The sequence below is a fragment of the Electrona antarctica genome, assembly GCF_951216825.1.
Source record: "Electrona antarctica genome assembly, chromosome: 6".
Classification (NCBI taxonomy): domain Eukaryota; kingdom Metazoa; phylum Chordata; class Actinopteri; order Myctophiformes; family Myctophidae; genus Electrona; species Electrona antarctica.
This window is the reverse complement of record NC_136811.1, coordinates 49,400,910-49,427,366: the sequence shown is the minus strand read 5'-3', so window position 1 is coordinate 49,427,366 and position 26,457 is coordinate 49,400,910. Positions and strand designations below refer to the sequence as shown.

The following is a 26,457-nucleotide window of genomic DNA, read 5'->3' as shown; positions in this document are numbered from 1 at the left end:
CTGGGAAACAACATGCTGTCATACTATAGCCCCCCCCCCCCCGCCCCCCGCCCCCCAAGGCCTGGCATTTCATCTAACGCAATTAAAAAAATAGATGTGAGGGGTCACGGCCGCTCCCACAAAAAGCACGACAGGCGTCAGCTTTAGAGAAAATTACCTCTTCACTGTGGGAAGCGATGCAGCAAATGGTGTTGGTTGTACATTTCATTCTTTCTGCCAGAATAAGCGGCTCCAACAGGAGGTCCGCACGCACACACCAGCCCCGACAGGGAAGCTGAAGAACAGAGACCGCTTGGCTTGGGAGGTGAGACACACTGAGTGGAGCCATGCCTCCACACTCACGGAGGGGTTGTATTAAATCCTCGTTTTCTATCGAGGACCCCTCTGTCACTACCACTCCCCCCTGGGATTTGCTGCAGGAAATCGTTGTCATAGAAACCTGGCCATAAACAGAAGAGTTGGTAGTTACAGTGCCACTCTCTCTCTCCACCCAGCTATGAGGTCATTAAGACATTTATTTTTAACAAGGCATTTGGCCAGTTGGACCATTAGATGCCCGGTGTACCTTTAATCCTTTTAGCAGTATACCACGAAATGCATGAATTGTGCTAATTTTAGTCCTTTTATTTACTCATGCATTATTTTATTTTATTCTTCTTCTCTTGTTGTAGCACTTTGAGATTTGCTTCAAATGTAAAGTGCGTTATAAATAAATATAAATATTATTATTATTATTAGATGAGAATATACTCTAGTATACTAGTATGTAAATACTTCCAAAGGGCACATTACAAAGTACATTTTATTTTTTAATGTCAATGTATGACTCCAGGTAACAACAACGCTGATGATGTGTCCATGTTTGTGCATCAGTAGATGTTTTATTTACTGAAAGCTCTGTGGCAGTACCATGGTGACAACCATGCAGGAACTCTGTGGCAGTACCATGGTGACAACCATGCAGGAACTCTGTGGCAGTACCATGGTGACAACCATGCAGGAACTCTGTGGCAGTACCATGGTGACAACCATGCAGGAACTCTGTGGCAGTACCATGGTGACAACCATGCAGGAACTCTGTGGCAGTACCATGGTGACAACCATGCAGGAACTCTGTGGCAGTACCATGGTGACAACCATGCAGGAACTCTGTGGCAGTACCATGGTGACAACCATGCAGGAACTCTGTGGCAGTACCATGGTGACAACCATGCAGGAACTCTGTGGCAGTACCATGGTGACAACCATGCAGGAACTCTGTGGCAGTACCATGGTGACAACCATGCAGGAACTCTGTGGCAGTACCATGGTGACAACCATGCAGGAACTCTGTGGCAGTACCATGGTGACAACCATGCAGGAACTCTGTGGCAGTACCATGGTGACAACCATGCAGGAACTCTGTGGCAGTACCATGGTGACAACCATGCAGGAACTCTGTGGCAGTACCATGGTGACAACCATGCAGGAACTCTGTGGCAGTACCATGGTGACAACCATGCAGGAACTCTGTGGCAGTACCATGGTGACAACCATGCAGGAACTCTGTGGCAGTACCATGGTGACAACCATGCAGGAACTCTGTGGCAGTACCATGGTGACAACCATGCAGGAACTCTGTGGCAGTACCATGGTGACAACCATGCAGGAACTCTGTGGCAGTACCATGGTGACAACCATGCAGGAACTCTGTGGCAGTACCATGGTGACAACCATGCAGGAACTCTGTGGCAGTACCATGGTGACAACCATGCAGGAACTCTGTGGCAGTACCATGGTGACAACCATGCAGGAACTCTGTGGCAGTACCATGGTGACAACCATGCAGGAACTCTGTGGCAGTACCATGGTGACAACCATGCAGGAACTCTGTGGCAGTACCATGGTGACAACCATGCAGGAACTCTGTGGCAGTACCATGGTGACAACCATGCAGGAACTCTGTGGCAGTACCATAGACTGGGCAGTACCATGGTGACAACCATGCAGGAACTCTGTGGCAGTACCATGGTGACAACCATGCAGGAACTCTGTGGCAGTACCATAGACTGGGCAGTACCATGGTGACAACCATGCAGGAACTCTGTGGCAGTACCATGGTGACAACCATGCAGGAACAGACAACCACGAAGGGTGTGGTGACATCTGGAGAGACAGAGGGCAGCCGGAGAGACGCGTTGGCTGCCCAAATCACTTCTTCCGCGAGGAAGAACCCACAAGCTACTGACTGCGGTGAAACCTGCAAGGAGGGTTTAAACATCAGGGTAGGCGGTGGCTCAGGGGTAGAGTGCCTGGATGGTAACCGCAAGGTTGCCAGTTCGAACCCGGGCTCCCCCAGAGTTACTGTCGAAGTGTCCTTGAGCAAGACACTGAACCCCTAATTGCTCCCGATGTGCTAGTTGGTGCCTTGCATGGTTTCCGCTGCCATCTGTGTATATGAATGTGTGTGTGAATGGGTGAATGTAATGCACAATCTCTGTAAAGCACCTTGGATGCACCATTTACCATTTAAACATCTGCCTCGACCCTGACCGAGACAACTCACAGTGCCTAGTGTCGCCAACACCTGCTGCTATAGCATCTCATCAGCCATCAGCCATCTTCCCCACTGGCTGCCTCTATAGCCCCCAGGAGACAGTGGGGGCAGACTCAGTAGGATGCCACTTGGACACGGGCCGGGGGCTGATCAGCCTCGGTCGTGTCGCCTGGACAAGGCCGGGTGTCTGTTGCAAGACCCGAAACACCCAGTGACTCCAGGAAACAACACCGATGATGTGACCAAGTTTGTGTATCAGTAGATGTTTTATTTATACTCTATTGAAATGTAGAATATTAAAAATGTTCTAAATAGTGAAAATAACAGATCAACAAGCTTGTATACATTGTCAATTTTCTCTATTTTTTTATTTTTTTTTAAATGTGTGGTTATGTGGTTAATTCATAATATAATTTTGTAGGTTTGGGTACCAAGACTCCCTTCCTATGTGAAATGTATAGTGGAGTCAAAAGCACAATGTTTCTATTTGAAATGGAGCAGAGTAAAAATCATGAGCTTGCAAAAATAAATAAGAGAAAAAAACAATAACTAACTAAGTGCTGTATACTGTGCCCTGAGTCAAGTACTCAAGTACATGGTCTTAGTTACTGTCCACCTAGAAAGGACACAGGTTCCACCAGTCCACACCCCCTCCACACCCCCTCCACGCCCCCTCCGCTGGTCCTCAACACCAAACCCATGCCTAAACGTAATCCTACTAACGGCTCAGCATAGCAATCAATAACGCCCTGCATGGCCGGCCGTCAATAAATGTAATTCAATTAACCCCGTATACCTTAAGGTCCCCGGCCTTTCTTCCTGTCTAGGCTGGTCATCCAGTAACGACCCTGTCGTAAAGCCTAAGTCATATTACAACACTGTCACCTGCCCAATAGAACAGATTGCCAAGTGAAAAAGGTCACTCATCTATAGTATAAAGTAGCCTTAAGGGACAGCAGTGCAGTGGTTCACAACCCAACCCCCCCCCACCCCCCCTCATTATACACCTGACAAAAGCTGAGACCCCACACACACACATGTATGCATGCATGCAAAACAAAATGCAGACAAGAAGTCAAAAATAATTGCTCCAGTGATTAGAAATTGATAATTCAAAATATGCTCCTCATTGACTTACATTGTACGCTGAAACCGCTCTCAAAGTCACTCTTTTAGTACATAAACAAACACAAACAAAGTTGAAAGTTATAACTACACAACCCAAACCTCTACCAAAAATTGTCTGGCACTTTGAAGTCTCAATACTTAGTAAACATGACCATTGGATCTGTACTTGGTTTGCTCTTTTTTCCCTCTACAAAACCTGTTTGCCAAAAATAGCCAATCTACAATCTAACAACAGCTCGCAGCTTGAGGCATTGTGAGCTTGTAGAACCTATGGCCTATTTGGAGGACCCCCCTGTTGAAGACCCCTGCAGTAAGAGGATGGTGAAGGTGTGTGTATATAGAAAAAAGGGTCACTCTCTCCCAGAAGCCATAGTGTTTTATGGTACAAGCCGCTCTCTCGCTCCCTCATGACCTAATCATACTTCCAGGCATGCAGCGACAATGTCCCAGGCAGCTGTATGGATGTTATGGCTGGCTGTGCTGCACTACAACAGTATGCGCTACAACACATGCCGCCACCGCCTCCGTTTTTTGCCATTACAAAGTTGAGCCGTTAGAGCGGGCGCCATTATGGTTATTGATTTGCTTGTTTGCTCTCTGGTTCATGGAGAAAACAGCAGAATGAGAGTGTCTCTTTCCATATTCTCTCTTGTGTCCCATTCCCAAAAAGCACGGGTTAGAATTGGGTATGGTAATACAAATGTTCTGCTACACTGGCTTTTCCAATATGTCGGACAATATGCTTTTCCTATATACACAAGCAAGGGAAGGAGTATGTGCTCACTTTTCTTTTTTTGTGTGTAACTGAATGGCTGCCGGAGGGGCCATTACCAGCCTCCCTGCCTCCTTTCAGACCTGTGTGTTCACGACCGCGGCTATCTCTCCTCTGCTCTCTTTGTCAGGTCAGCCGTGTAAACGGGAACAATGGGGAGGTGAGGCCGTTCGCCGGCCGAGCCTAGATCTCATTTCCCATCTCCCAGACAGAAAATCAAGTCACTATTAACCCCATCGCGAACCGGCTATGTCCACTTTACACCCTAATTAATAGGGGTGGTATAGGATCAGCAGCAATCAATTCCTAAAGCTGTCTACAGCACCTGCACGGCTAAAACACACACACACACACACACACACACACACACACACACACACACACACACACACACACACACACACACACACACACACACACACACACACGCACACGCACACACAGACAGACAGACAGACAGAGTATTGATTCATTGAAAAGTCAACATGATCTTTTTAAGCTATATGCCATCTCACAGTGCCTGTTAACTGTTTTTCGTCTGTGGCATTCAAATGACGCAGGGTGTAATAGTGACAGCAGTAAAATATGCTTTGCTTTGCACATGACATCAAAATCTTTTGTAAACTTTTAGTGTTGACATTGAACCTTGCAGGTACTGTAGAGGTGGAATTAAATGGGGGAAATCGATTAATTCAGCACACGACCGCATTACAAGCGAACATACAATATTATGCCCTCCTCAACCGTAATGGTTCATTCAAGGAGGAATTGTTTAAGCAGAACGCCATTAACTCTTCATACTACATGCTCAACATATATCTTCTGCAGCTTCTGCAGTCAGTGATCAATTTCCGTGGATTGTATCATGTTATATCTGTGTATCTTAAGTTACGCCCTTGAAGGGTTCAATGGTTCAATGTCACTGTAATCACTCTGTATTCTATAGGCGCTTCTTCAGGAGGGTTATAGTGGTCTCAGGTTCTGTGTCATCTGCAGTATCACAGAAGCAGTGTCACAATTTAATGTAACATCATTGCAATACATGGTTTATCTTGACGAAAGTATGTGAAATCCCACAACTTTGTATGGCCCGCAACGTGAAAAATGTATACAAAGATAAATTGCACAGGGGTCATACTGTACATTCATATTCTGAAGAAAATCTGGAGGCTTGACATTCAGTAGTTGAGTATTATCAAAATTAAAAAATTCTAATGTGTGTGTAAAACAGATCTATAATTTGAAACGGACAAGACCAAGTCTTTGTCACGGACACATTTGTCCGTGTACGGACATATTGATGACCCCTGCAGTTGCACGATCATTGTACCATATCGAACAATTGTGATATTATCAAATAATTTCCCAAGAATCATGTTCAGTGAATCGTGAAGGTGGTGATTCCCACCCTAACTTCTGTGATGTCTTGTCGTCCTGACACCTCAAAAGCACTGTGGATATTACAGACAGCGCTGCGATCACGCCTGTGACAGTCTGCTGTCTGGACGCTCTTATTATTTGCCACCCTACAATACCCTGACGTTTGTTTGTTTTCGCTTGTTTGCTGCATAATTGCTTACATTGTCTGTATTCTGTAACACGACAGCTGGCACTGTGTACAGTAGAGCTACTGAAACCAGAGTCTCAGTTGGCCTAAATACTGAGTGCAGTGAACATACAGAATAAGCAGTGTGAACCGGGCCAGACTGGCCCGAGAGTGTGTGTTGGAGAGTGCTCGCTGAGGGGAGCCCTGGCAGCAGACATGGCAGGCTGGCATCGTCCCTGACCCCTGGCATATGGCACATGTACCCGGCCCGCTGAGCCGTTTGCTGCCCGCTGATCTGACACACTGCCTTTCTTAGGACACGGGGGCACGCCAGGGCTATGATGATAATACACAGGTTAGTCCCACGTCTGTTTAACCTCCACGTCTGTTTAAGTACAGCAGCAGGGTGGCCGTATAGGTGATAATGCTGAACGCCGCGGCAGGTCGATAAAGTTGTTTATTGTAGAGCCATACTCTAGTGCTATAGCTGAAAAACCACACACGCGCAGGGGAAAGCAAGGCGGCAACGTTCGGACTGAGGCCATAAAGTGGAAATATAGTGTTTACAAGCGGGTGTATAAAGCATGGCTGCCGGCCTTACCTGTGCTGTCATCGTAAACCACCGTGACCGTTTTCCACTTGAAGAAGTGCACCAGGTCGAGGATGGCTCGGCTGAGGGAGGAGAAGTCCGGGTAGAGGCTGACGTAGTAGATGTCCCTGTTGTCCGACACCTGGTGCTTCCACTTGGTCTGGATGTGGGGCACGCCCAGCGCATTGCAGATGGACTGCACCGCGTTGGCCGAGGAGCTGTGTGACGGCCCAAAGATGGCCGCCACGCCCAAGGAGAGTTGGTCACAGGCTGCATGGAGGGAGGGGGCAGGATTAGATGTTGAGAGGAAGTTAGAGCAGTGGTTCTCAAAGTGGAGTTGCCTTGAGGGGGATCCAGGGGGTCCCCATTAAAATCAGTTTAACCATATACCCTATATATAAATTAGTTTTTGAGTGGTGCAACCACTCCTATAGACAGCTATGTGTGTGGCTGTGTCCCTGGGTCCCTGGGTCTGTCCCTGTGTCCCTGGCTGTGTCCGTGCACGAAAATAGCGTTATAGCGTTTGTTCACCACCAAGTATCACTGTTGCACAGCCTATAACACACAGACACAGACACACATAGGCCAGGGAGGAGGGCTTGTACAGTACAGTACAGTACAGTACAGTACAGTACAGTACAGTACAGTACAGTACAGTACAGTACAGTACAGTACAGTACTCAGCTCAGATCGATGCCGTGATCCCAGCGGCACCGGCACCTCTATACCAGAAGGTGGCTGGGCCAGGCTAGAGGATCACTTACAGAAGGAGCTTCGACTAAACATGTCACGCGTTTGCTATGAATGGTTTGTTTTCCGCCTTGGGTTATTTGGCATGATAGGGTAGATCTGCCATTTTCGCAGAATGTTCGCCCCCAGAATGGCGCCGCTATAGGGTCCATGTGGTTAAGGTGTCCGGAGAGGCCGCCTTAAAACATGACTCTGCACTTTATCCCAAGTGTATGTTACATCACGTAACCGATCTATAGTTCAAGTACAGATCAGATCGGATCGTGCAGGCTCATGTTGCTGTGCTTGTATTACAGTAGCAAACACACCATCTGACATAATGTAAGGGAGTTACCTAAATCACAGGGAAAGGAGATAATGGACTGTAATTGATAAGAGACTTGAAATGTCAGCCCCATGTGGGCACAAAACTGATAGATGATAGCAGTTTATAGGTTGTCTCCGGGGGACAAAACGGGTCTTTGAATTACCGCCGCTGAGTCATTACCTGAAACCAATCAATTGTCTCTGTTTACATTTGAAGTGCTCAGCCATTTCTTCCTGGGCCTGATTATAATTGTCCCAATCTAAGCTCCAGCAGCTCAGAGTCACAACCCACTGACAGGGAATGCATTTACAATGCAAAGTAGCTGGGAATTTACTGTAATATGGGTGCACACACACACACACACACACACACACACACACACACACACACACACACACACACACACACACACACACACACACACACACACACACACACACACACACACACACACACACACACACACACACTAGGGCATTAAGCAACTAGTCGACTAGTTTACTAGTCGACTAGTAAATCCACTAGTCGACCTTGTTGGTACTAGTTGACTAGTTGATAAAAAAATAAAATAAAAAAAAAGGTTTATTTTTTTATTCTTCCCTCCGATTTTGTAGGCCTCAAGATCAGGTAGATTATAGTTATAGTCACCATGTACACAGTTTTTAGACAGTTTTTAGAAGTGAATGCCCTAACACACACACACACACACACACACACACACACGTAGCGCAGCGTATCACAGATGCTAGAATTGGAACTCATCCTACCCTTTCTGGAGGCTTCAAAGCTGTCGTAGATGTTGATCCTCTGGATGTCGTAGGTTAAGGTGGTGTTTGGCAGTAGGGTTCTGTTCCTGTTGATTGTGTTCAAAGCAAATTTAAAGGCTAGTTCCTCCGCACCCGAGGGACCACTTTCAACGGACTCGAATATCCCTCCTGTGGACAGAAGAGAGACACCACTGATTAATATTTAAACAAAGCTTGAGTAAATCTGAATAATCACTCACATAAATTGGCCCGTCCAGAAGCCCACAACGCGTCGCAGCGCTGCACTCTGTGAGCTTGTAAATTGGCCCGTCCAGAAGCCCACAACGCGTCGCAGCGCTGCACTCTGTGAGGTTGTAAATTGGCCCGTCCAGAAGCCCACAACGCGTCGCAGCGCTGCACTCTGTGAGCTTGTTGTAAATTGGCTATTTCCAGTGCATAACACTGCATGTAACAAAGGACATAGACTGGGCGAGCCAATTAAGGGTTGAACCGACGACCTTCCGATTCCCCGGGCGGCCTCTCTCTACTCATTTATTTTTCCCTTTATATCTTGATAAGTGAATGAATCGCATGCTTCACATATACCAGCTGTATTGATGACTCAGAAGCCTGATCCAGGAAGGATAGAACAAATATAGTCGGTAATGTGCTGCACTGCCGAAGCACTCTCTCCAGAAAGTAAAGCCTGGAAAGTGTGTCTTAAACGTGCAGGCTCCACATATACTGCCCTCCAGTGAATACATCTGTCAGCCAGCAGATGAATGGACAGGAGAGGAAGCCCAGAGAGCGCCGGCCAGGGGTGGTAGTGGCGCTGGTGGTGGTGGAGGGTTCTTAGATCAATGCACTCTGATTGGCCGCCGAATCAATCAATCAAGCCCTCGGGGAGCACCGGAGCACAACTACTAGAGATTGAAGTGTTTTGTTTGGGTTAGCCCCGTGGCCTGGCCCTGTTGGCTCAGTGTCAGGCAGCGGGAGCCCAGATTCACTGCTTTATTTACTCTCTACTGTAGGGCCCACTCAGAGTCTAGACTGGATCCATATACCCAGCGCAGCATGAATGCTGCAGGTAGCGGTGATCCGTATAGGCCACACTGAACCCGATCAATGCTGGCCCACAGCGACTTCAAAGATGGACGTTTTGGAGATAAACGTCCCCCCTTTTGTGAGGAATTCATTGAACTGCATGCCTATAGTCTGCTCCCTCCTGTGTGTAGAAACAACCATCTGACCTAGAAAAGGAACTAAACACAATGAGTGTGTGTGTGTGTATATGTATGCACACTAATCAGATTGTTAGAATAACCTACGGCAATAGTTCTGTGACGTCGTGGCCCGATTTAATATGACTGATGGTCTCATTTTCTATTGGACCAGTGAGAGGATAGCTACACGATTGTTGCGAACAGGTTTCGGATGCAGAAACAGAAATCGCTAGACACGCACGCAACTGGGCCAGTAATCGCTGAACTGAGCATACAGGTACCTGACATAATTATACAGGTACCTAACCTACTGTACACCCCATACAGGACACCTAAAGAAGCAGAGAGAGGTACCTAACAGGTACCTACAGGTACCTAACCGGTACCTACAGGTACCTAACCTACACCCCATACAGGTAGGTACCTAACCTACACCCCATACAGGTAGGTACCTAACCTACACCCCATACAGGTAGGTACCTAACCTACACCCCATACAGGTAGGTACCTAACCTACACCCCATACAGGTAGGTACCTAACCTACACCTCATACAGGTACCTAACCTACACCCCATACAGAACATCTAAAGAAGCAGAGAAAGAGATGCGAGAATATCCTCCTCTGGCCTGGACGAGTTTTCACAATCTCCCCCTACAGTGTAGGGTGGTGTAGGGCCTACACCACCAGGCAGCCCTCACTCAATGGACCCCATCATAAATGAATACCTGGTTCCTCAATACATGCAAAGCATTATTATTGTGCAGCTACAGCACTAATCCGGTTTTACCTGTTTTACTCAAGTTTGTATTTGTAAAGGACCTTCCGAATGCCATGTAAATACTTCCTGGTGACGTTGTTACTGCTTACGACTATGCATACTGTACAAGTTCACATTTAATAGCCAGATAGAAATCTGACAAAGCACTAAGCTATTATACTCAAATACATAGAAAGAGAGTAAAAGAGAAAGTTTGGAAATCATATAAGATTTACATGACCATTTCAATCACCAGAGTTCTGCGTTATTAGCCTGGGTACGGTCGGCATATCAGTGTGCGTACAGTAGACACAGTGATGAGCGCACACACCACCATCTGAAACCATGGCAGTAGACAGTAAAAGTTTCCTCCTCATTAGTATTCATCTCATGAGAGAGCCCTATTTTGCATGCCATAATGAGTTTGAAGGAATTAATAAGCATCAGTTAAGCGGGGTGTACTATAATTGGAAGGCTGAGCATTTGGAAAGGATCTGCTCGCACTCAAGAAGCACTGTTTTCATTTCACTGAGGCTCTCGCGGCAGTTCCACTGAAAAGAATCTGGCTGCTGATGTGAGAGTGCCTACAGTTGGAGGCCATCGATATTGTCCTTTTCTTTTTGCTGAGGTTTGCGTGATCTGCGCAAAAGGACAGTTAACCCATTTTGGGCGGGAACCCCTTTTGGTGTTTTAAACATTATGTTATAATTTAGCTATTGAAAAATAGCAGATCTACAAGCTCATAGCACGCCACCGAGTGGCGCGCTACGAGCTTGTAGGTCTGCTATTTTTGAAAAATCGTGAAAATATTTATTTCAGAAAACTGGAGGATTTAGAAGGATTTTTTAAAATTTTGAGGTCAGGCCTAAATGGGTCAAATAATAAGGGACAATATCGGTGGCACCCAACTGTACTACCCAAATGGCCAATCTACATGCTGACAATGCATCGCAGCGCCACAAGTTGTGAGCTTGGAGATTGGCTAATTTTGATGTGCGACAGCATGCTTTCGACAAAGTATAAATCAAACCGCAGTCTGAATGTGTGAGACTATGCAAAAAGGGCGTCTGTCCTCATAGGAAGCATTAATATTACAATAGGAAAGTTCAAACGTTAGAATTTGTAAGATTTTTAAGATAGCCGCAGCCGGTGGGAGAGGTGGACACGAATAAGGTTTTTCACTGGACCAGAATGAGCCAAATCTAAAATTCATTAAAGCCAGAAAAGTTGAGGATGGTCTCAGGACTATAAGAATGACTGCATAGTGGAGCGTGGGTCACGTACAGATTATACATTATAAGGCGGACTGGATATGAGATTCACTTTGATGATTCATTGATGAAAAGCATCTCAGTCGTGTACTGTACCTATACTGTATGGCTTTGAAATGGAATGCAGTGGAACGAATGCAGAGAGAGCAGCGCAGATCAGAGGTGCTAGACAGGCCTAAAGTCATCCTCCATGTTTATCAAAGCAAGGCGGATCAAAACAAACATTATATCCATGCATATCAAAACATACAAGCCAGAGGTTAAAGAAAAGTAATACAGTACGTTTTAACAGCGGCGACTCTGGGCGATAAAAATCTCCTAGTGGGCATTGCTGCTGTCATTACAATACCTATATGTCCTCGTATAGGTGGTATGGTTCCGCGTGGAGGGTAAATAAAGCAACACATTAATTTGATTGGCTATTAAAATATTTTCATGTTTTTGAACGACGTTCCTCCACCCACTATCGCCTCTTTGCCTGCTATCAGCAGTAGCTGCCGGGTCCCATATAGGCAGATAAGAGATAACGCACGTCCGCAAAATACGTCAGTATGTGGTCATATACGTGTTTGTGTACAACATGCCTTTCTGTCTGTTCATGTGCCTTGCCGTGTATGTGCGTGTGTGCGCGTGCGTGCGTGCGTGCATGCGTGCGTGCGTGCGTGCGTGCGTGCGTGTCCTATATTGAGCCAAAAGCGATCCAGGGCTTCTCGTCCAGGTCCCGGTGCAGTGATCAGTCAAGAGAGAATTCCATCAACACTTCATCAATCTAATCAGATGGCATTAAACACACAAACCACTGACCACGGAACTCACCACCACTCTTTCTTCTGCTCTCCTCCTATCAGAGGCACTTAATGCCGGCCTAACCCTGTGATAGGCAGGCTCATGTAAGCCCATGCACGCACAGTAAAACTCCTCTATAGTCATTTAACAGGCTCTGTGCATAAATAATATAAACATTGCGTGAATTCACGCAATGCACGGGAAGGGAGTCATATATAATATACGCCTTGGCTAGAATCAGCTGTCAGTCTACTGATTGTTTCAATCAGCTAATGCTTTTCTACACACCAATCACACCTCATTCCCTCGTCTAGGCGGTATACGTTTAAATGCAGCTCCCTATACATGGTTCACTGTTTCTCGATTCACCCTGTGTCAAGTCCCGCCCGTGGTTGTGCCCCTCTTCGCACCCATTGGTTGCCGTTTCGTGGTTGGACAACAATCCTTTATGTCCTCCTAATACTTAGGAGGCATGCAGAGCATCACCAACCTGACTGGCTGACTGGCTGGCTGGCTGGCTGGCTGGCTGGCTGGCTGGCTGGCTGACTGACTGACTGACTGACTGACTGACTGACTGACTGACTGACTGACTGACTGACTGACTGACTGACTGACTGACTGACTGACTGACTGACTGACTGACTGTCTGACTGACTGACTGGCTGACTGACTGACTGACTGACTGGCTGGCTGGCTGACTGGCTGACTGACTGACTGACTGGCTGGCTGGCTGACTGACTGACTGACTGACTGACTGACTGACTGACTGACTGACTGACTGACTGACTGACTGACTGACTGACTGACGGACAGCCTGAATCCTGTGGTATCAAGTCTCTGGAGGGCAATGTAGGACCCCAGACTCCATGGAGAACCTGTGATCCATTATGGCCCCGCCCCTCCACATGGTGATGTCTGTCATGTATGCAGTAAGCCGTGTCTCAATCATTCCCCAAACTCCTTTGCACTCCGACCCTCTACAACCCCCCCCCCCCTCCCCCCTTAGCGCACGCACACGCGCACACACACACACACACACACACACACACACACACACACACACACACACACACACACACACAAATCCCCCAATCAATAGAGCAACGCACACCCCCCAACCCCCTTTGGGGGCTAGTGAATTATTAATTGTGACACCGATAGACGTGTTGCAATCAATGCCGTCGTCACAAACCCCAACAACAGTCAAACCTTTGCCAGAAGCGTATTGACACCACATCAAAGCTGTGCTTCCCTTTTCAGGAAAACGTAATATTGTACAAGACAAGAACCTGTCTATAGCGTATAAGGATTAGACACAGTTGAGTCCTAATGAATCAATTGTAATTCATTTAACTCTGAGAGTGTGCAAGTGAATACACGAAGGGTGTTGTATGTGGACCTTCTTTAGTTGAAAAAAACATAAAAAAATATATTTTCAGGTGGATTACAAATGTTATGTGGACTGAATTGGGGGATAAAATGGTGAATGTTTTAGTATCAATTCCACAATGCAGAAATACTTCAACTGGTGTTCAACATTTACTTGATTGTGTTCCAATAATTTCACTTGTTTGTCCTTGTAGTTCTCTCTCCTGATTGGATGAAATTGGTATCTCGACCTAAAAAAATATGTAATGTTTTCAAAAGAGGTGGAGAGATGGGGAGACCCCTGGTATTGTACAATACTCTATAGCAATGATTGCCATGGGACTACAGAGCTACAGTAGTATTTAACACTTATTTTATCAAAACTGTACAGCACCGTTGAGGGTGTAAACACAGCTATTTAATTTCCTTAGCAGTATAGGTCATCGTTCAGATTACGACAAGTGCACGATGAAAGCTGATCGATACCATAACTGAATGCCTCCTAACCAATGTTCTCCTGTCGTGCTGTAATTCAAACTATTTACCACAATGAGGAGTGCTCTTTGGCCAAGTCATTAAGCAAAGTCACCCGTCTCGCGGGAGGGGTGAGGACGCTCATGCTTGGGCCGGTCCGATGCTACTATGGAATGCAAATAAAATGAATAATCAACGCGCTCTGTCAAAGCGATCTCCAGCAGCCAAACCGTTGTTATGACAAAGGCACAGGCGTATAGGGGTAAATGCAGATAGTGCTTATCACGCAAGTTTTAGACTGCAACAAATTTTAATCACAACCTAAAGGTTTTGGTAAGAATGCATAATAAGCAAAGCAGAGTAGCGTTTCAGAACACACTTCTCCACAGTTCATTCACGCATCATTTGCAAAGGTGCCGAAAAACAAAAGAATATTGCCTGGAAGCAACGCTTGTATTGGAATTCTAAGTGTAACCTGTGAATGAACATAAATAATTTATTTTCCTCCTCATCTTAGGTTAACTGTGAAGAACACTTCCCCTAATTAGAAGCGAAAGAGAAAGAGAAACCCTCCAATTACTGCAATAGAACTGTGATTTTTCCAACGTGCTGGTGTGAAATCGATTGATACACTCGCCACGTTCCTGGAAGGCGTGCACTTTCCGCTGCGGCGAGGCGGTGAGGCCGCCCTTTGATGGATGTGTTCAGTAATCCAGTCAATTGGTAGCATTAACCCCTTCTGGGCGGGAACCCCTTTTGGTGTTTTAAACATTACGTTATAATTTAGCTATTGAAAAATAGCAGATCTACAAGCTCATAGCGCGCCACTCGGTGGCGCGCTATGAACTTGTAGGTCTGCTATTTTTGAAAAATCGTGAAAATGTGCCTCAAATCTTTGAATATATATTCTTTCAGAGTTTCAGTTTTTAACTCAAATCTTTAATTGCTTCCAGGGGGTCACTGGAACAACATATTTTCAGATGGGGGTCGGCGGCCAATTACATATAATTTTTGGGGTCTTTGACACAAAATATTGAGAACCACTGATATAGAAACATGAGGTTTTTCCGAAAAAAAAGACATTTTTTAAATTCCGACGTCAGGCCTGAATGGGTTAACGCTGTTTGGTTTGTTAAAACAGCTCTGTTTGTCTCCTGCCGGCCCGCTCCTGCTGGGGGGTGGGCCATGTTGAGCCCAGGGACTAATAGGCTCCCAGACTCAGCACGCTGCCCGAGTTCAAAGACACGTTTGGGGGAGAAGTTGAGATACTGCAGGGTTGGATCTGTGGCGAGCTAGAGAGAGAGGGGGAATGAGGGGAAATCCATGACTCTTGCTTTTGATATTCCCCTTCTGGTCATACATTTTTATGGCCAGCGGGGATATATTTATTTTATCTCTGCTTCTGTACAGACTAGCTGGATTGAATACAAATTTTAACAAATTTGGAAAGATTTGACAAACTTTAGCAACATTTGTAAAAAAAATCCAGATCTTATTCCTGGGGTTTTTATGTGGGTAATATGTGTTTTTAGATATTTTAGTATTTCAAAGTGTCCATGATGTCATGGACACTGGGCTCACGTACTTCCTAGACTACATGTTGTCTCAGTAAGACCATAGATAGATGCCTCATTGGCTGCTGCAGTTCATTGGAGCCATGTGTGTTGACGGGAGGGAGAAATAATTTACACTGGTACGCCGGAAGAGTGGACGGCACACTACGTCACGCTGCCACTCAAGTGACTACTGGCCAATCACAGCGCATCTTTTCCGGGACTTATCAGACCCGAACATGCGCTCTGTGACGCACATACTCATACTTCCGCGAACATGTTGCCCCCCCACTGTTTATACCAAACTAACCCTGTAGATACTGATATAGTGTGGTTAATTGCATCACATGTGCAGCGCTGGGCCTGTATGACTCATATCAAAACCTTGCAGATGATAGCGAACCCGGCTCGGCAGAAAGCAGCCCCCGGTGAAAGGACAGTGGCACCTAGACACGCCGTCAGGAGCCCCACAGCAAGGTGATATAACCTCCCGCTGAGTTCACCTAGACACGCCGTCAGGAGCCCCACAGCAAGGTGATATAACCTCCCGCTGAGTTCAAAGGGTACAGAAAACAAATGCCCGAGGAGTACACTGTACAAATCCAGAGTGTTCCGTTAACTCCACGAGTGTATACAAACGGGACCAAAAAATGGACCCGCAAGTCTCACTGAGGATTTTACACGGTGTGTACCTGCACGTGTTCGCCGCGTGATTGGTTTCCCCCGACAGAAGAGTGTTATATGCAGAGGCGACTTCCTGCACACCCTCGGAACCTTTGGAGTGAGTTCATGAGCAATGTGTCAGCTTAATCCCCCCTCCATGAAGTGAATAAAGGCCCTATCTAATCCTCCCCTCACTGGGCTATGACTGAATCCAGGGCCCGCCGAGCTTAGTCTGGGCTCTCCCACTGTCCCTGACAGGCCCCAGCCGCACGCCTGGCGTCATTCATCTCAATTTTCTCTGCGAGAGAGAAAGGAGGCGAGAAAAGCAAAAAAAAGAAAGAAGGAAAAAGCAGACGGAAATTAATAGGAAATCCAGCCTCAGCAGCACGTCGTTTTTCTCCTGAGCGAAAATTATTTATGGGGGAAAATAAGGTAGCTTCCCTGCCGTCTCGCCTGCCCACCCCCGCTGACAACCCCCGCCGCGTCCCACCCACCCGACCAGCCCCCCCGCCCTCAGTCTCTGCCCGTTGTTGACAGTTTTGATGGCGATCAGTGTCAGGATATCAGTGCAGCAGAACAGGGAAGCGTAGCATGGCGCGGTCTGAGGGCGCGTTCCATCTTTATCACAGCTGAGGCCGCGGTGCGGCAGACAGCCATGGAGGGAGAGAGAGGAGGAGGAGGAGGAGGAGGAGGGGGAGGAGGAGGGGCCGGAGGGAAGGAGAGAGAGCGACGGAAGTAAAAGGGAGGGAAGAAGAAGGGAAGGGGAGCGAGGGTCCGGAGGGAGGGAGAGAGGATGTGAGGAGCAGGGGAGAGAGAGGAGGAGGAGGAGGAGGAAGAAGAAGGGAAGGGGAGCGAGGGTCCGGAGGGAGGGAGAGAGGATGTGAGCGGCAGGGAGAGGAGAGGAGCTGTAGGCAACACGGCTGAGAGTAAGTCATGAATATTGGGGAACGAGAGCGAATGTGGACTGAAGGGGGGGATAGAATGGGGAATGTTTCAAAATTCTGGTGTTCAAAATTGACTTGAGTAGAAGTACAAAAGTGTTAAAATATACTTATTAAAGTATGCAGTATTATGTCCCAATTGCCATTTCACATATTTTGAAAATAGCAGATCTATATATACAAGCAGACAACGTGTCGCAGAGTGACTCATTGTGAGCTTGCAAAAATGGTAAATGCATGGGGAAGTATTTGATTTGATTATGAATGAGATAAGAGATGGGTGACTGTATGAATGCTTACTCTGCTTACTCTGATTCACGCGTGTCAGTCGCTCTTGTCAAGAACGTCTGCTAAATGCCTACATCTTAAATTGCATGAACGATGGAGGGGGAGCGTGAGTGAGAGAGTGAGCCTGCAAAATGAGAGACGACCTCCTGTCACCTCTTTAAGTTTCCAACCGGGATTGATTTGGATATAAACATAGGGTATACTTACTCACACAGTGAGTTTTTATGTGGGCACGCCCACCAGTTCATTAAGTATGCCTGGTTTGCCTGGTGGGTGGTGATGGGTGGTGATCCACCTGAACTGAAGCCGCACCCACAGCTGTAGTTGTATGATAAAGGGGGAGGGGTTAGGGGAGGGGCTGATAGTGTGGTGTCACTATATTACTGTTTATTTCATTGGCCCGTTTGACTGTCAAGGGTTCAGCCTACAGGAAGAAACCCTAAATACAAAGTTAATACACCATTGCACATAAAAACGACTCAAGGGTGTCTAATGAAGTACTGTCACCTCATAGACAAAATACAAAAATTGTGCCACTCCATCTTTAAGAGTTATAGCCCTAAATGACCATTACATGCAGGGCAGGTCTGTGACTCTGAGTTATATGAGAGTCCTTGAAAATAAAACGTACCATGTATGTGCCATAGTGTCAAAGTTAATCAGTGTCATACATATTCTGAAGTAATTAGGTCAATAATTGGGTCTTATGATAAAAATAAATAATTATAATAATGGTGTGTGGAAAACTAAATCTAAGCTGTCTAATCTAATGCCTGAGGAAGGTCCCTAGTGACCGAAACGTTGCTTCATTATTAAATAAGACAATACTCTTGTGCCGAGCAGATACAGTGTGTGGGTGTACCTTATTGCTTTCATTGATGTCCACTGGCCTACGCACCTGTGCATGCGCCTGATTGCTAGGTGTGCGATAGTTTTCTCCTACAGTGGAAAACTAAATCTAAAATGTGTCAATCATGGACAAGGCAAAGACTTACATTGTCAATAATCGTCATTTATACAGCCTACTACAAAAGTACGTCTGGGGAACAGAAGATGTTGCGGCTAAATGAGCTAAATGCTCCAACCATCTGCGTCGCGACATCACAGAGAGCCTTGTGCTGCTGAGCCTGGGAGAGAGAGCGGCGGGTAATACCGCCGCACTTCCTTTCCCACAGCTCCATTATTATTATGCCATGCTCTGTTTGTTCAGAACGGTTTGTAACTCCTTCTTCTTCTTCTTTTTATACAAGATCAACAGCACCAGGGCTCTGTACTTTAGCCCATTTTGACCTGAGATCACATTCTAAAAATGTCTTCTACATCTCAGAGAGAGAGAGAGAGAGAGAGAGAGAGAGAGAGAGATTCTAAAAATGTCTTCTACATCCTGACAGTTTTCTGAAAAAGCTATGTTTCTATGTCAGTCGTTCTTTGATTTAAAAAAAAATAGCAGACCTACAAGCTCGTAGCGCGCCACTCGGTGGCGCGCTATGAGCTTGTAGATCTGCTATTTTTCAATAGCTAAAGCATAGCATAATGCTAACACCAAAAGGGGTTCCCGCCCAGAATGCGTTAGGGACCTGTCTGTGGCGGTGGAGGGAGGTTTAGCAGAGAGAGATTGAAGACACTCCTCCAACCGGGAGCCACTTGAGAGTTGCAAAGGGGATCTAGTATTTATTCTATCACATCTAATGCCTTATTCAGGGGTGGGGCTGGGGGGGGGAGATGGGTGTGGGGGGGGGGGGGGGGGGGGGGGGGGTGTTCTGTCTTATACTCGCTCTGTTTCTTCATCTTTTTTTGTGCGGTTCTCTTCCTGTACTTTATTTCCTCCTCCTCATCCCTTTTTTTTGCATTTCACTTCCTCAGACATCCTTTGAACACAGATTACCGCCAGAGATATAGTGTTGGTGTTCAAATCTCTCTCTCTCTCTCTCTCTCTCTCTCTCTCTCTCTCTCTCTCTCTCTCTCTCTGGCATGACTGGAAATCTGGGGAGTGTTCAGCTGGACACTTTTACAAATGTCAGTGCTTTCCAGGCATTGTCAAGCAGTCCAAGAAGAGACAAAATGTCAGCCTCCCCTTCCCCCCCGCATCACAGCTATTGTGCGGCGCTATATACACGCAGATCTGGAAATGTCATCGATTCCCCCGGCAAGCCACGCACGCGGAGACGCGCCAAATTCTTGTAAGTCAAGAAGGAGCGGCGCAACCCAATCCACTTTACAGATCTCTGGCATAGCAGTGGTTAGAAGGACCTCAAGGAAACTCATCCTTACAGCTGCTCCCAGGCTGTGACCCACAGCGCTCAACACAAGGTAAAAAAAGAAAGATGATGGGAGGGGTTGGGAGGGGGGGGGGGGTGCTCTAGGTGGGTCACAGGGATGCCATCTTGATAAATGAGTCCTTATGTATAGTGGGGAGTTGGACTGCATTCAAGGTAACTCTTTATAGGCCTACATGTAGAATTTGAGCCAGAGAGTAGTGTGTGCCGGGCAAAAGCAGTCAATACGAGCTCATGCGTCATGTTGCACGTCACGGAGTAAACATACTTATTACACACACACACACACACACACACACACACACACACACACACACACACACACACACACACACACACACACACACACACACACACACACACACACACACACACACACACACACACACACACACACACACACACACACACAGCCGAGTGCGAGCCAAGAATTTAAAAGGACGGCCCGAAAGGATAGCTTAGACTGCCTCACACAATTCATTTTCAACCCACACTCCACATCCACAGTTAGCTAATTCCCCATGTGCTGAGGTGTGCAGTCAGCCTCTTTGAGGGGGGCCCCCTCCCCCTCCCCCTCTCAGCCCATCTCCCATCAGTCTCAGAGAAGATACAGTTTGCTAATAGTGCGGGGAGTAAATCTTATTATTTTCTCTCCCCTCCATCGCTCCCTCTGTGGATCTATTTGCTTAACAATGATAACAATCCCTGCAGCTTAACTCACCCGCATTGGGCCAATACTTGGTACGGCGCGCAGGCTCCCTCTCTTTTTAATGAGTAGCTTTCTTTTTGAACTCGGCTGAGGCATATTGATTTTCTATGCACAGGCAAGTGTGCAATATTATCTGTGGCATGTGGGGTGAAATATAGTTATATATATGGAGTTTGGAGGTGAAGTATGTTTCTCTTAACACAGATTTCTCTCATTTCATCGACACGGTGGCCCCCAACCCCTGCTTTGTGCCATAATCCTGGTCCGTTTAGGAGATCAACCGAGCTCCAAAAAGATATGAGGGAGTCTCGATAGACGCATTGATTGAGACCTGGAGGACTTGGCAAAGCAACGATCACGCACGCACGCACGCACGCACGCACGCACGCACGCACGCACGCACGCACAAACGCACACACACCAATAAACACGAAATACTCTTTCTTTACTTCCCCCTCTTCTCCCTGCCTCCCTCCATTGCTCACACCATCCATGAGTCAGATTAATTAAGGCATGCAGACCCTGATCCCCTCACTGCACAGCTGTCTATAAAGGCACCAGGCCGTATTGGGATCGATAGCGGATCTTTAAAGTCCTGAATAGAGGTTCTCGGGGTCAGATGACTAGCTGCATCGTACATTATTACCTCTATTACAGTATTACAGTATTACAATGTTTTCAAACTGAAATGTACACCCCCCCCCCCCTCCCCCATATGAAAATATTGTGTGCCCCCCTAAGAGTAGACTAGTGTTGCTAAAAATGTTTCAAGAAGATTCGTGTTGTTGAGGGTAATTCAAATTGTATAATTCCACATTTAACCTTTAACCTATAGGGCAGTGGGTTTCCATCAGTGGTCCTTGAGGGGGTTCCAGGTGGTCCCCAGCCCCTTGAGGGGGTTCCAGGTGGTCCCCAGCCTCCTTGAGGGGGTTCCAGGTGGTCCTTGAGGGGGTTCCAGGTGGTCCTTGAGGGGGTTCCAGGTGGTCCCCAGCCCCTTGAGGGGGTTCCAGGTGGTCCCCAGCCCCTTGAGGGGGTTCCAGGTGGTCCCCAGCCTCCTTGAGGGGGTTCCAGGTGGTCCTTGAGGGGGTTCCAGGTGGTCCCCAGCCAAATTATGGAAAGTTGGTAAACTAATGGACTCTTGTCATTGACTATGTTAAACATCTGCATTACTAATTTACAGGCAAATCAACTATTTGAACGATGTCTGCCTGTTGTCTCGTATTGTGGACAAAGGTTTTGGTTCTGAGAGGCTAAATGTCATCATCTGTGGCTCAAATGCAGAATAAATAGTGCATGCGGGCCTTGATGTGAAAAGGGTGCTAAACCACTGAACTACAGGGGAATCATTTTGACCGTGCACGGCAACGGAGGTTCCGGTCGTTGCATGGTTCCGGCCGCCTGATGATGTATAAAGCTCCGCCCGGATCAGAAACCCGAAAATGGCATGGATCCCATCAGGCTATACCTGCCCCCCCCCCCCCCCTCCACACCCCCACCCAACCATCCTCTCCACCTACCAGCAGCAATCATGGTGCACTCAGCTGTTAGATTGACTCACACAGCGAGCACAGCACCTGAGACGGCGTCGGCAGCAGCATAAACAACCAGGCCCTGCTGTAACAACAGGATGTTCCGTACCGCCACAACACAAAAGAGACCATCTCTTTTTACAGATAATTTGAAAAGAGAGAGATGGGGTTATAAAATTTTACGAGCGTAGAAGGAGCTGTGAGTAACACACAGAGGGAAAGTGAGCATCGGCTATACGCCGCCCACTCACTGTTGGAGAGGGCTCTCTCTCTCTCTCTCTCTCTCTCATCCAAACGGTTGGACACGGAGGAGAGAAGATGGCAGAGAACCCGCTGCCAGCAGGCCGCCTGCATGCAGGGTGTTCTTCTACACTCCGGCGCTTAGGCAAACGGAGAGGTCCCCTCCCTTTATCAAGAGGGAATTATTCTGTGCACATTTGTCATCTTGTTCCAGATTCATTTTCCGGTGAATTGCGGCCGGGACCTTATTCATTAATTGGATTTTTTTTTAGTAAAGCTGCAGGGGGGACGGGGTGTATCTTTTTTTTTGTATCTTTTTCGTTCTTCTCATTTTCTATTTTGAAGTGTGCCTCCAGTGACGAATCCGTGGGTTTTCTTTCATTTTCTGGCTGTATTCTGTTCATGAAATTATAGCGTTTGAACGGGGCGAGAGGAGAGCGGCGCGAGACGACCGCGCTTTGCAGATAATGGGAAAACAAAAAGGGAGCAAATCACGCTGACAGAAATTCTATTTTGCGGGTTGGACTGTCAAGTGTGCAGTGAATTATAATGTCAGGGAAAAGATAAGTCAGGTGGCGGGCGAGAGAGAGAGAGAGAGAGAGAGAGAGAGAGAGAGAGAGAGAGAGAGAGAGAGAGCCATGATAACACACGGAAATGGGAAGCAAATCTCCACACAGAGCAGCATCATTCGTCTTGAGCTGCTTTCAGGGACGCACAGCAAGTAAACTGTGTGTGTGTGTGTGTGTGTGTGTGTGTGTGTGTGTGGTGTGTGTGTGTGTGTGTGTGTGTGTGTGTGTGTGTGTGTGTGTGTGTGTGTGTGTGTGTGTGTGTGCATTCATCATCCTCACATGTTCCACTTGTGTGTTTTCCATCAGATACCCGTTTGCAGTCGTAATGAAAGCACGGCCTGTTTCCAGGCAGCGTTTCCGTGTAGCGGAGAAACTATGTGTGCTTTTCAACATGCCTCGTGCCCATTGGCTGGAGGCTGGGAGGAACCCGAGTGGAATAGAATGAGAGTGACGAAACTAGCGTTGACTCCCAATGGAATGCGGAAGTGCTCATTCTGTCTCAATGGGATAGTTCCAATGTTTGGAACTATAGCCCATAGGCAGCCGCTTTGCGGCGATCAAAGCGTGTCCCCACTCTCTTACTATTCCACTCGGGGAGGAACTATGTGTGCTTTTCAACATGCCTCGTGCCCATTGGCTGGAGGCCGGAGGAACTATATGCACATGCCTCGTGCCCATTCGCTGCATGGAGGCCGGAGGAACTATATGTGATTTTTAACATGACTCGTGCCCATTGGCTGGAGGCCGGATGAACTATGTGTGCTTTTTAAACATGCCTCATGCCTATTCGCTGGAGGCTGCCCATTGGCTGGAGGCTCGAGGAACTACTGTATGTGTGCCTTGTAAACATGCCTCGTGCCCATTGGCTGGAGGAACTATGTGTGCTTTTTAAACATGCCTCGTGCCCATTCGCTGGAGGCTGGAGGCGAGAGAGAGAGAGGCGTCGTCCATGCTGCTGCGCTGTGACTAATGACCCTCCGACTCAGCCACAAGGTCACAGTCAGGTGGGCTCCATGGCAACAACAGCAGAACCTTTTGTGGAAGGGGGTGGGGGGGGGGGGGAGCAGGTCTGGCCGTCTCCTCGGTTCCAGAAGGTTCTCGGGTGAATCTCTGAGACGGAACAAAGGGTGATGGATGCAGCGCAACGAGCAGGCTGTCTTCGTAATGAACTTGTTCCGTGTGCGATTCGCCCACTTCAGATGACGGACAGGCAGGCTTCAAGTCATGGCCATCGGTGCACGCACGCACGCACGCACGCACGCACGCACGCCATACACAATAACACAAATGGCCATATATGGAGACTATTCTGGCAGTTACATTATACTAATGTTGTTGGTGTCACTGATGATGTGATCACGCTCTGACTCTGACATCGCTCACGGCCGTTACCTGAAGACTATAATGGTATACCGTATAAATAGCACCATTAGCACCTTGATCTATAACATCAATGGGCGCGCGTCACACAGAACTGCATATATGGCCATAAACGGGACGCACAGACGGGTACAACGGGTATAAAGGAGTATCACACGGTTCATGCATTCCCTACTTGCATCATTTTCAACATTCCGACTTCCCGAGGGCCACAGTAAACTGGTCTAAAAATGTACAAACATTCTCAGAATCAACAAGTTTGCAACACGTTGTGAGCTTGAGGAACAGCGATTTACATTAATTGTACGGTGAATTACAGTATATACTGTAGGGCTAAAGTGGTTACGGTTACGGCTTTTTCTCAGATTCCGTTAGAAGTTTGTATGCCAGCCCTGCCGGCATTGTGGAAGAAAATCCAGCACAAAGGGTTATGTGAGGTAAGTGGAGCCCGGGGAGAAACTATATATATATGTATATATAAATATATATATATATATATATATACACAGTATATGTAATTGTACATATACTTGTACTACTTGGTGTAGTTAATCAAAGCATTGAGCCAACATTCAGAAGAATCCCCATGATGAAAGAGATCTGGTATAGTTAAACTCAGAAAAGCAGGCCTGTGAAACGCCATGTAAGCTTTTCTACTAATATGACCTTTTTGTTCTACAATGGAGATTACTGAAATTCAGCCCCAGGCGCCGTGCCCGCCGTGGGATTATCTCAGCCACACAAATAAAGAGGGGCAATCTAAAAGTATGGGTATTTTGGGGCGCCTTGGTTATTTTAGATTTGCAGAGCGTGCTCAGCTCTTTCTCAGCCGTGGCCTCATTCGCATGCAGCATGGAGGCTCTTCTGTACATCCAGTCTGTATGTACTTCTGCTGGACCACGAGCAGTGGTGGACCGTAAGGAAGTATCTTTACTTCTGTACATCCAGTCTGTATGTACTTCTGCTGGACCACGAGCAGTGGTGGACCGTAAGGAAGTATCTTTACATCCAGTCTGTATGTACTTCTGCTGGACCACGAGCAGTGGTGGACCGTAAGGAAGTATCTTCACTCGCTCGCTCAGCGGTGCCTCTCGTGGCTCAAGTTTGCTTACGGTCCCGAAAACAAGCTCTCCCTAGCCTAGGGGTACCTACCCCTAGGGTAGGTACCCTCACAAAAACATGCAGTAATCCTGGTCTCTAAACTACCTCCCCCTGGCAGCCGGGGCGCCTGATTGGAGGGGAAAGGAACTGGTCGGAATAATGTGTTCCTTCCACGCGCTACGTCCGGCCAGGGAAATTCCCCCAGGTGAAAAGAAGCAGCTTGGACTCCTCATGCATAGAAGGAGGCATGAGGTCAGTCCGCTGCCCCCCCCCCCCCCCCCCCCCCCAGGTTGGCAGAGGAAGTGTAGCGCCCAGGATTACATTAGATAATTGGCACTGGGTGAAAAAACTGGGTTACAAAATCGTGGGATAAAAATTATAAGAAAAAAAAAAAAAAAAAAGCTCTCCCTATAACGTCTCCTATGGGAAACAAGAATAAGCACCAGTACCATGGCTGTGGCAGGGTGTAAGTGTAGACAGTCCACTGTATTGTCAATGCACACTGGCACACTAAATCTAACACGCCATGCATCTGTATTAGACTATTATTGTAGCTGCAGCTGTGTTGCTTATTACTACACAGTATAAGATCAGCCTTATGCAGACTGCCATGTTTTTTACCTGAATCGATTAACAAACTACAATGTCAGCCTACATACCGTAGGGTTTCCCTTTTAAGAGGTTATTTTAAGAGTGTATAATGGACCTAAAACTCTCCATTTGTCCAGTAGAAATGAACTGCTGTAATAGTGGACATGCAGTGTTATCTAATACTTTTCCCTGTTCCCTCATCCAGTCTGAAGAATCAAACGAGTGAGTGATCTGTTGTGGCATTAAATGCATCACACATGAAAGAAAGCAAAATAGGAAAGAAATAATCATGCCCTAATAGCTCTGACGACTAGCTTCTGTTTATGCATACGAGCCTCCCGGGTATCCGTGGAGTCAAACTA

The 26,457-nt window shown here is 47.0% G+C and overlaps 1 protein-coding gene across 1 annotated transcript in view; it reads right to left on the bottom strand.

Moving 5' to 3' along the window:
- Nucleotides 1–26,457, bottom strand: part of LOC306925346 (glutamate receptor ionotropic, kainate 2) — a 174,634-nt gene that overhangs the window by 137,742 nt on the left and 10,435 nt on the right. The window contains exons 3-4 of the mRNA XM_079504124.1: nucleotides 8,396–8,563; nucleotides 6,584–6,841 (exon numbers count right to left, since the gene is read on the bottom strand). Of these exons, the coding sequence (XP_079360250.1) occupies nucleotides 6,584–6,841; nucleotides 8,396–8,563 (426 nt within the window). The remainder of the gene's footprint in view (nucleotides 1–6,583; nucleotides 6,842–8,395; nucleotides 8,564–26,457) is intronic.